Consider the following 11,409-nt stretch of genomic DNA (forward strand, 5'->3'; position numbering starts at 1 on the left):
CACTGTTGTGCGCTACATATGCTCACAGAAATTTGATTACCGCTTCAAGACGCACGAAACTGAAGCAGTGGTTTGGCGAGCGCCCCGAGGTACTGTGCCTCCTGTCAAATGCCAAGCTGATAGCTTGCGACAGCTGGCCCCGTATATTACATTAATGTCTCACATGTCGCATTAATGTGCACATTAATGTGCACGAATATCAAAACATCAAGTCATACCTTTAGCCTTGTATTTCTCCTTGATTTAAAACATTTGTTCAAATTAATCAATGTTCTGCGGATTTACGTGCCAAAACCACCACATAGTTAGGAGGTACGCCGTAGCGGAGTGCTCCGGATTAATTTTGACCGCCTGATGCTTTACGTGCCCCAATGCACGGCACACAGGCCATTCCTCTCTCTCTCTCTTTTCTCGCCCAAATTGAAATGCGGCCGCGACTGCCGGGATATGGTCCCGCGCCCTCAGGCTTACCAGCGCCACGCCATAGCCACTACGCCACCACGGCAGGTTGGTTAAGCAAATAGTCGTACAATGGTTATGGCAAAAACAGGGCGACACTTTTCGCCAGCCAAAGCAGAGGGTACGCAAGCAATGTAGCGGTTACAGTATAATTTTGCCACCCTTACTTTTGTTATTTTGAGACTTTGCTGCTTTATTAATAATATGATTCTTAAAATGCTTACCTAAATATGCATCGCACTTTACCGTCTCTCCATCTCCAAACTACTTTTCTGCTTTACGAACGAAAGCAGTCATGTGTCTTTTTATCCAAGCTTGCCCAACGCCGTGTAGACGTACACCTCCTTTCAATGTCACCATTTTTGCCTAGTATACGTAAACTTCAGGAAGCATGCTTGCCCCGTATTCAGAAACCACCCTTGAATTGAGGTTTTTCCAGTGAGCCTGCCGAAGTTATGCGACAGCGCCGCCGACTCGACGGTATAGGGTACGTTCGATTCGCCTGCACTACTTGAACCAGTTCACGAGGTGCTGCACTCGTTTCAGCGGTGCAGCAATGGCGGCCGCAGAACCACGACGTTCGTTTCAAAAGGTGCAGGGCTAGTTCATGATTTTGCTGCACCCGCTCCACTGTCGGTGCCGACTTTGGTGCAGGCATACAGGTGCGAGCACCGTAAAAAGCCTGCTTACACACGTGTGATGTGTCTACGCAACTGTAGTGTGTATTTACGCCCCAGAAACCGATCATACCTGCAGTTCAGGACCTCTCAAACTTACGCACTCCGTGCACATTAGTCTGACATAGCATAACATCTACACCGCGTCTGCACCTTTGCATTCGTTTCGAGTGTTTCGCTGGGCCTGCACCTCCGGAATCGAGCTGCACAGTTTTTGAACTTCTCGTGAACCGCCGTGAACTGGTTCACAGTGGTGCAGGCGAATCGAACAGACCCATAGTAAACTTTACACTTCCACTATGGCCTCCCAGATTGGAGGGCGCGCGCCGGTGATCTGGGAGACATGCTGCCACAAAGCTCCAAGACGGTTACTGCGATGAGCAGTCCCGTTAAAGGACACTAAATAGGAACACTGAAACAACTTATAACCATTGGGTATCCTCCGAGACGCAGTCTCCACTTGTTTGGCAGGAAACCTTTGGTTAGTGGCTAAGAAAACGAAAGTCGAAGTTTAGAGCTTTGAATTTCGCTCGCTAACGACAGCGCAAGTGTCAAAGTCAAAATTTGTAAGCTGTCTTCGCGCGTTTGGACCGTCTCTGTGCGCAGAACGTTCTAGAAATACTAGCGTGAGTCTGTGGTCCCTCTAAAATGCACTGTAGTCTTTGTTTATCGCCATAATGTTAACTAGTCCCGCACAGATGCTCTCAACATCCGTGACGTCACGGGCAGCTACTCGGAAGCTTAGACTGCGCCGCCATTCGTATTTCATTCTTGTGACTTCTCTGGCTTGCTGACCCTCTGCACGTGGTAAGACAGACATTTTCGGTGATCTCGAAGCGTTATTACGAATATTCTTAGCACTGAACTTAGTATGTGTTGAGAAACACGTCTCTTCTACAACACATTCCTGTAAACGCTAGGTTAATTCAACTTTAGCTCACGCATCACGGGGCAGGAAAGCGCACTTCACACATAAATTTGCAGTAGTCCATATGGCTGTGTCACGCTGTTTCCTCTACAGTTGCGTTTTTAGGCCCCTGACTTACGCGACTACTTAAGCCCGCGTTTGACCGAGGAAAAAAAAAAGAAATGTGGGGTTTTACGTGCCAAAACCACTTTCTGATTATGAGGCACGCCGTAGTGGAGGACTCCGGAAATTTCGACCACCTGGGGTTCTTTAACGTGCACCTAAATCTAAGTACACGGGTGTTTTCGCATTTCGCCCCCATCGAAATGCGGCCGCCGTGGCCGGGATTCGATCCCGCGACCTTGTGCTCAGCAGCCTAACACCATAGCCACTGAGCAACCACGGCGGGTCTTATTTTTGACCGAGGAGAAAGTGACTAGTATTCCTAGATTAGTATTCCTGGATTAGAGTCTGCGAACCGAATCTCACTGTAACTGAATAACCTCATACAATAAAGCCTTTCTCAACTGTATCGGAACCAGTATGACTCCCTTGACGCCGCCTTTTTCGCGTGCCACATGTTGTAATGGCACTGCAGGAAAAGCTATTGTCCTCTATGTCAGTGCTGCACTTCGTGCGCCTCGGTGCTGGTTGCTGTGGGAGACCAAATGTGTCGCGGAGGACACAGAACGAAGTCAGTCAGAGCGACAGTGGTACTGAGAACACGTGTGCACTTAACATCGCGGCTGCACATTGGAGCAGGACACGAGCGGGGGCAATGGCGGCCGCGAGGTGCTTACGACCGCCAGTATAGCCGTAGCACCGACGGCGGAAAGGGTGCTGTCGCCGGCTCACAACCTTCGCCTCCGTAGCGGGCCCGGCAGAAAAACACTTTGTCAACTCTTTCGCCCCTTCACAGATAGCGCATGTGGGGGAGCGAAAATGAATGAAACGAGCAAAGAGAGACGGAGCTGCTAGGAGCAAATAGCCCGATGTCAAATGCCCTCGTCCGATATCAACAGCTTCGTCGTGGCAAACAACGCGGCCTCGTCTGAGAAGCGAGCAGTGCCGCAAAATTGTGCGAATGGCCGTCGACTGGGAACAGAGCCGTGATGCCCGGCAGGAGGAGGCGTCGGGCTTGCGAAAACGGGAGACACGTGACCACACCGCAGAACGCCCAATATACGGCATACCCTCCCAAAGATTCTATGTGAGGGCGCAAACGCATTTACGAAAATCCGCCTTGCAATCTTCGCCGATCTGGAGAATCCGAGCGGAAATCTACGGCACCGTCGTCACGTACAAAATTCTCTTCGCAGGCACTGTAGTCCGTACGGAATTACCACGATAATCTATAATACAGCTTTGGCAGTTTCACAGCGGTTTGCCAGATCTGTAGCAACAAAACCACGCAAAAGTTGCTTCTTTTTACCCCTGCTCAAGTGTGGGAAAAGACGTGCTCCCGGGGAAGGTGTGTTACGGATGTGGTAAACATTATTGATTGGCAGCAATACATACCGCTTCGGCTGAGTGGAGAACATGTGGAAGCGAATGAAAAAAAAAAAAGGGGGGGGGGGGGGGGTTGAACTATGGCGATATGAAATTTTTTGAATAATTATCGGAAAGCCTCTGCGCTCACACTTCTTCACTAGGAGTTGGAAGGAGCATGTACTATTTGCAAAAATGTTGCTGCGCATCGGGGAGAAATGTATTTTCCAACAAAACCACTCCGGACTACAGAGAAGTAGAAGGAAGTATTGTTAAAACACGTTGGCGGGCTAGTTGGTTTGGATTCATGATAAAATGTGACAGCGCAACCGGACGAGGACAGAGATAGAAACCGACACACTATTGTGCCCATCCAACAGCTTCGCCTTTACTACTTTGGGTCCCTGCACACCCTTATAGTGTGGGAGGGTTCAGCGGTGGTAAAGGATAACGTCCACAATACATTCCTCGTCGATGGCCAGGTGTAGTGAACTATTACGATATTAAATTTTCTGAGTAAATCTAGGAAAGCCTTTATACTCGCTCTTCCTCTAAAGTTGAAGTAGGAGGGGGAGTAACGAAAGGAGTCTAGTTTGTGGACGAGTTCTTTGAAAAACCGACTTGCATGACTGCCGACTTCAATTTCTGCATATTTTTTTATATGCGGCACTGTAAGGATAGCCTTCCTCAATCATCGACGACAATAGCTGCGTAACTCATGCAATCGAACATGCACAGCTACCTGAACGCAGGTAGGGCCGGGAACACTTGTTTTGCAACCGCGTTGCGAAGCGCAAGGTTTCAAATTCTGCCGCTAGAGGTCGCTACGAGGATTCAATGGTCACAAACTATCATCATCATCATGACCCATTTATTATGTTGACCAGGTTTTGGTTGGAATATCACGTTGTAAGGCAGCAGACCTACAGAACTTTGCAAATGGTCCGTTAGGTTTTTCTTGAAAAATTAATTACACTTGCGTGTCATCCGATATAACAGCCCAACTAACGTCGCCTCCACAATAACCGTTAATTTCCAGACTCAATTCGCAAGGTGCATCAAGATTTTTGTTGAGCGCGTCGAACTCTCTTGCTACTCAACATGTTTTGACAAGCCTTGAGCAGTGCGACTACGTCCTCACTGACCTCTGGATGGGCACACTGAGACTCGCTAACAAAGTACGCCCGGTGGTTTCCGCAGCGTCTCCACAGCGCCGATGCCGTTCGGGGAATATTTCCTAATAAAATTCTGATAGGAACCTAATAAGAACAATAATACAGTTAGATTTTTTTTCTATTTTCTTTGAAACCTGGGGAACACACATTAACAAAAGGCATTGGACACGTACAATTTGCGGAAATCTGCACGGTAGAGGAAGTTGCACGAAAGGGGACACTGTCATCTATGCACCAACGCCTTCCTGGGGTGATGTAGCACTACAATCTGGGCTAACCAGGAGGCTAGTAGACATCTCCCTAAGACTGAATAGACCGCCTTTATGACGAATTGCATTACGCTGTCGCGAAGCACGTTATCAGTACCTTAGCTGGTAAGAAAAAGCATGTTGCTTTTGTGCGGTGCCAAGCCCACGTAGCCTTCGAGGTCAAAGTACAGGGGTGAGAGTAGAATAAAAAGATTTCACGATATATAGGAGTGGGACGCGCCCTCCTAAAAAATTTGTGAAGAAGTCCACAATGGCACTCTCCTCGGCGTTCCCAATTCAATACGAGTACAGGGGGAACGCGAGGAACACTGCCGCTATTATGGCGCCTGCAGGGAAGTTGAGGAAGCTGGTGGAGGGATGACAATTTTCTCTCATCAACTGTCTACGGGCTTATGAAGTCACCGCGAGATGCCTATTGTATTGCGGTCGAACTGCGGTTCCGCGCAAGCCGGCCGGCTGCAACTAAATTACGGCTGATGGGAACTGGGAGGAAGTGAACTGCTGTCGCGCGGTCATCATTAAGAGACCCAAGAATGCTCGAACCTAAAAAAGAAAAAAAAAACATAACATAATACGCTGTGACTATACTGTGTACCAGACCACAGCCCTTCTAATCTCCTTGCCGTTCGTGTTCCGTGGCGCTGTGCGAGAGCACCGAGCTCGCGACCTAAGTTCACAGGTTCAAAACATGTCGACTCCGCGTCTATTTTTGTTTAAATATTACCGCACTATTAAAATTTCGTCTTTGTTTATACCTTTCAGGCCGCAGTCGCCGTGCAATTTCTTTTATCGTAAAATGCGTTGATGTGAGGTCAGGTCGACAGAACTGGCACTGACATATTAAGTCTTCCATCTGCAACATTTGAACAAAAGTCGTTGATCCGTTGCGATGGTAAGAAAAGAAACGTACTAATTTGGCTACTCTGTCGGCCCAGTGATATTACTCTTCAATATTTTTAATAGCCACCATGGAGAATCGAGCGCTATGGTGTACTTCTTTAAAAACGTCGCATGCTCGATACCTAGACGCAATATGTGAAACAGCATTCCAGCGAGTCTCCCCAGCAGTCTTTAAAAAAACTATATAATCTGATTAGTGTACGTTTTATAAACGTCGTGTATGTAAGTCGAACTTATTCTGTAATCGAAACTATCCTGTTTTTTTTTTTATTATTAATGTGAACTGAAAAGAAATGTTGGCACTATTATTGGGCTTGTTTATACTGGTGCGCCTTCGGGCACTATTTTTTAAAACTTTTTTAAGAACCTCACATTTGTAGTCGGCATTCAGTTGTACTTCCACACAGTACGAGAGACTCAGTGTCCGTCTTGTTTACGTGTTCGCGATCGGCATCTTGTGATTTGACATTTCTTTTACCCTTTAGCATAACTGTGAAACAATTTTTGAAAAGAAATTTGTGTAGAGCTCCCACGAACAGTGTGGTGTTTGGGACTTCAAATTTAAGTACTGGTCGCGGGGTCGGTTTCCGGCCGCATTTCGATGAGGGGGGGGGGGGGGGGGGGCAAAATATAAAAACGCTCCTAACACTTATATTTGAATACACTATACAGAACCCTAGGTTGGGCAAAATTGATCCGGTGCCCTGGAATGTACGGCGTCTACCGCATGTCCCCATAGTTGCTTCGTGAAGTTAAACCTAATTAATCAATCACTTTTTCAGTTTAATACCCGGGCCACACGGGCACAGAAAATTGCATTCAGTAGTTAAGGCCTTAAGTTCCTGAATGACATTTTTTTCGGCGGACCTTCCACACGTTCAAACTTAATGACATTTGACCCGATGATGTCGATAACAGCTTCTTCTGAGGTGAGCTACTTAAGGACAATAATAAAAAGCTAAACATGCATTCACAAGTTTAACCTGCCTTCATGGCTAGTAAAATGTAGAAATAAGCATACTATGGTGCCGCTAGCTTTAGTTTGTCGCTGTCTCTTACAATGTTGCAACTTTGCAACATTGTAACGTTGCAATGTTTGTCGCTGTCTCTTACAAATGTTGCACGATGGCAATGAAATCGTCCTTGTCGTGTGCTTGTTGCCAACATTTAACACGACTCCACTGGCAGCAGCATCTCTTCTGTATTTTTTTTTCTTTTTCATTATAGCAAACTTGATGCGCTTGTTTATGTGTGCTGTATGGCAAACCCTGAAAAATGTGTTTGCAGCTATATAGGATGTCGTCTCAAATAATTTAAGTAAACATCCTATACCATCCAATGCAGACTCACATCACGGTGGAAACCCTGAGAACGCATATCAGACATTTGGCACGGGCCCCCTATCACCACCTTGCAACACTACCTTCAGACAGGCACCAAGCATCATTCTCAAAAACTATTGTCAAGTACAACGACAAACTTCCCTCGGGCTTCAGCGCTGCATGTAAACCATCGATGCCCCCTTGGTGCCTTGTCAGCCCCACAGTCCATCTCAACGTGCCAGGAATCGGGAAAAAGTCCGAGCTGTCGTCGCCTGTGCTGAAACAACTGTCTCTGCTTCTTCTGCACGAGAGGTACGCAGACAGTGCACATATTTATACTGACGGTTCCACAAACATCCAGTGTTCGTCCGGTGCTGCAGTCGTCCCAGAAAGAGGTATTACCATCAGCTTTAGGACTGACCACCCAACGACATCTACATCTGCGGAACTAGCTGCTCTTCGAGCTGCACTTTGTTTTGTCAATCGGGAACCACCTCGACAATGGTCAATTTTCAGCGACTCAAAGGCAGCCCTACAATCTGTACAATCAGCTCTGCGTCGCGGGCCATCTGAACAGCTCGTATTCGATATTAGATGCCTACTTCATACATCATATGAGAAAGGACATCACGTGACGTTTCAGTGGCTGCCAAGTCACTGCGGCGTCATCGGAAATGAAGACGCCGATAAAGCCGCTCGGACAGCTCTTGAAGACACACAGGAAGAGGCCATACCACTTTCACGTTCCGACGCAGCCAGCAGACTTCAAGTGCTTGCACAGGAGATCACGCTCTCTCTATGGTGCACACCAAGCAGCCAGACCAACCACAGCGATCATCAACACGACCTGCCCTCCTTGATGCATCTCTGTATGCCAACCGGACTCCGCCGAAGTGAGGCCACCCTGCTTTATCGCTTATGGCTAGGGGTGGCCTTCACGAAATCTTACTCGTTTCGCATTGGAATGGCCGACAACGCTCTCTGCAATGCCTGTCTTTGCGAGGAGACGCTGGAACACATTCTGTGCGACTGTCCTGAATATAATGTTCAGAGACAGTCCATGGCGTCCGTTCTAGCGCACCTTGACAGTAGACCATTGTCAGTTGCAACCATTTTCACATATCGCCGACTGAAGACATCGCAGCTGAAGGCGACGAAGGGACTACTTCGGTTTATGAAGGATACGGGCTTGGACAAGCGACTGTGACAGTGATGTCACGTACCACACAAGAGTGACAGACTGTAACCAACGATGTGTGTGCCGTGTTATGTGCCCTCTATCTCTTCTCCCCATCTTTCATCCCCCCCATCCCCCTCCCATGTGTAGGGTAGCAAACCGGTTAGGCAAAACTGGTTAACCTCCCTGCCTTCCTTCTCCACTTTTTCCTTCCTTCCTTAAGTAAACATCACAGGGCATACTTTGGCGTCGACAGTACGCATTTCTCAAGTCGAAGGAGTTCTGGCGAACCACTTCGGTGACGAATGGCATTAAGGCAAACGCCACTTGATTTGCCCGTGTGGCACACAATGCAAATGACATTAAATTTCAAGGCATTGGGAAGTTAATGCCAATTTCTGTGCCGGTGTGGAACGGGTGCAACCAAGCACGTTCCGATAAGTTAAACAAAAAAGAAAAAGGAAAGCAGCGTCTACCGGAACGAAAACGTCGCATAGAGAGGCACTCCACTGTATCGCCTACGGCTTGACCGATAGCGTCCTGCCACGGTCCGCTCGGCTGATCGCATCACGATAGCGACAATAGCTAACGCACCGGATTTCGCTGGACGGAGCTTTCGTCACGCTCTTTTTGGTGGTATGAAAGTGTCGCGCTGCGTTTTTTTTTTTTTTTGGTACTTATTTATCTTCAAGACTGGCAGATACATTGCCAGTCAAATACAGGCGTGTTGTACTCAACTCTGAACGAGCGACAAGGTACGATTAAGCGTCGCACGGGAAAGGTGCAACTTTCTAAACTCTAAAGCTGAAGAAGACACCGAGGAAAGTGGCATACTGGTCGACCCATCAGCGAACAACAAGGCCTTATCCTGAAATGTTCCGCCTAGAACGTGACTAGCGCCAACATGAGTCCCAATTCGCACCCGTTGACTCGTGCCCGAGTGCGTCACGTCGATTTCCACCAATGATTAATCCGCATCGCCTGCAGAATAACTGATCTGTCGTCTGCACGTTGAAATCTGCCAAGTTGCGAACCTTTAACACCACGGACGTCTCGAGAACCTCGTGGCATCAAATGAATTATATAGCGTCCATAAGCACACGTGGGCACCTGCTGAACATGTAAGAAAAGAGAGGGGACAAGGGTACGCTCTGCTCACTGCAATAATAATCGAGAGCATTGAAGCAGCAACAATTAAGACACTGCCCCCGGATATCGCGTACCGGACAAGCATGGAGCCATAAATCAGTCGTCGCGAAAGGGTATGCAAATCATCAATCAATGACGTGGGATCGAAAACTCCACCAGCCGACCGGAAATTCCATATCACGAAAAAGAAAAAAAATTAAATTATGGGGTTTAACGTGCCAAAACCACTTTCTGATTATGAGGCACGCAGTAGTGGAGGACTCCGGAAATTTCGACCACCTGGGGTTCTTTAACGTGCACCTAAATGTACATTTCACGAAAATTGCAATAAGTTATAGCAACTGGCAATGCGAAGGCAGCATGATAGCAGTAAAGCTGCATCGCCGGGCTTTGCGAATGACGGCATCAAAATATTATCAGGCTCCTCATACAGCCCTTATATATCGGGTACAACCGATCAATTGTGTAGATACGCCTCGCGGCGTGACGACAGCTGCTTAGTGTCGATTTCTGCCACAGCGCCTAGACGCTTTAAAATGCGAAAATAGTAGCTGCCGAGTGGAAATATGACGTTGACAGCCGATCAAAAAACAGTAAAACAATGCTTGTCACACAACTTCGGAATGTCGGGAGCACACACACGAATTTTCGAACGCCCAACCGAATTTCAGATTAATGTCATCCGAATTTGTTCGCAGAATACCGTGCACCGCAGACTGACGCGATTTCTTTCGAGAAGGGATGTGCATGCCAGAAAGGCACGTCGCGTAGTACGCGATCCACTCACCATGCTCCCGTCCATGTCGTCCGATTCGTGTTCCATCCGGAAGGCTGGAAGCGGGATGCGGTTTTTGACACGAATTTTGGCAGTTGGCGGGACGCAGGGCGAGAAGAATGACCAGCGGCACAAACGAAGCGCTGGTTTGAAGCACACCACCCACCGACGACGCTCAGACGAAACGCAGGCAAACGTAACTAACTGTCGCCGCTGCAACGGCGGCGCACGATGCCAATATCAAGCACGCAGGTGCAGTCGATGACACGGTAAGATGGCACGCCGAAGTCCCCTTCACTTTCAGTCAAGTCGATCAAAGGGGAGGCACACGTTCACGCACGTTCTCAATCCAAACGGTGCTGATCACATGGGTCACAGACGGGCCTGCGCCGAGTGCAAATCGCCTAGCGCAATAGTACCGAGGACAATCGCCCAACTGCATCGGAGGCAGCCTACCAACTCCGCGGTTACGAGAGGCGCGCCGCCGCGGCACTCGCTGAGGGAAAGAGAGATAAAAGGAGAGAGAGAGAGAAATCCAGAATGAAGCTCCGCCCTGCGCGCGCTCCGATTGGCGCGCCGCGGCGCCAATCGGGTCTATGAGATTCTAGGCGATGATAATTAATTGCCCGATCAGTCTGGAGTGAGTGCGGTAGCATTGCGCGTTTGCTGGATCAGTGTAGCATAGGGGTAGCACTTGGAGACAGCCAGCCATATTGCGCTCAAATTCGAGCGCGCTTCTCAGCGCGCGCGCGCTATCTGCCTTCGGCCGCGGGCTAACCGACTGTGCTTCTTTCGTGTTGGCGCATTTGTTCTCCTGTTTCCGTGGCGTTTCTTGTTTCCTGCATTTCGATTTTTCGCTTCAGAGGAGCACTATCGGTTGCTGTGAAACAATTCGAGGCGCGTATGGCAAGCATGTTTTCGACCTCACCGACGTATAAAGGAAGGGCCGTGAGCAACGAAGTTACAGCGAGAACCGTAACAGTTTGCTGAAACGGGTGAAAAATTTGAAGGACGCTTCAGTTCCGCCTTTTAAGAGTGGAACGCGACAGCATTCAAAGACCCCTGATGGCTTTTCATGTTTACCGGCAACAAGCTTTGGTGATAGAAGAGC

General features: G+C 48.3%; 1 protein-coding gene across 2 annotated transcripts in view; it reads right to left on the minus strand.

Annotated features, from left to right (window-relative positions):
- LOC126542823 (protein dead ringer homolog) overlaps positions 1 to 10,735 on the minus strand; it is a 255,944-nt gene extending 245,209 nt beyond the window's left edge. For both annotated transcript variants that reach the window (XM_055077419.2, XM_055077418.2), the window contains exon 1: positions 10,311 to 10,735. In XM_055077419.2, the coding sequence (XP_054933394.1) occupies positions 10,311 to 10,346 (36 nt within the window). In that variant the 5' untranslated portion in view covers positions 10,347 to 10,735. The remainder of the gene's footprint in view (positions 1 to 10,310) is intronic.
- Between the last annotated feature and the right edge of the window lie 674 nt (positions 10,736 to 11,409).

Source organism: Dermacentor andersoni, chromosome 2, assembly GCF_023375885.2.
Source record: "Dermacentor andersoni chromosome 2, qqDerAnde1_hic_scaffold, whole genome shotgun sequence".
Taxonomy (NCBI): domain Eukaryota; kingdom Metazoa; phylum Arthropoda; class Arachnida; order Ixodida; family Ixodidae; genus Dermacentor; species Dermacentor andersoni.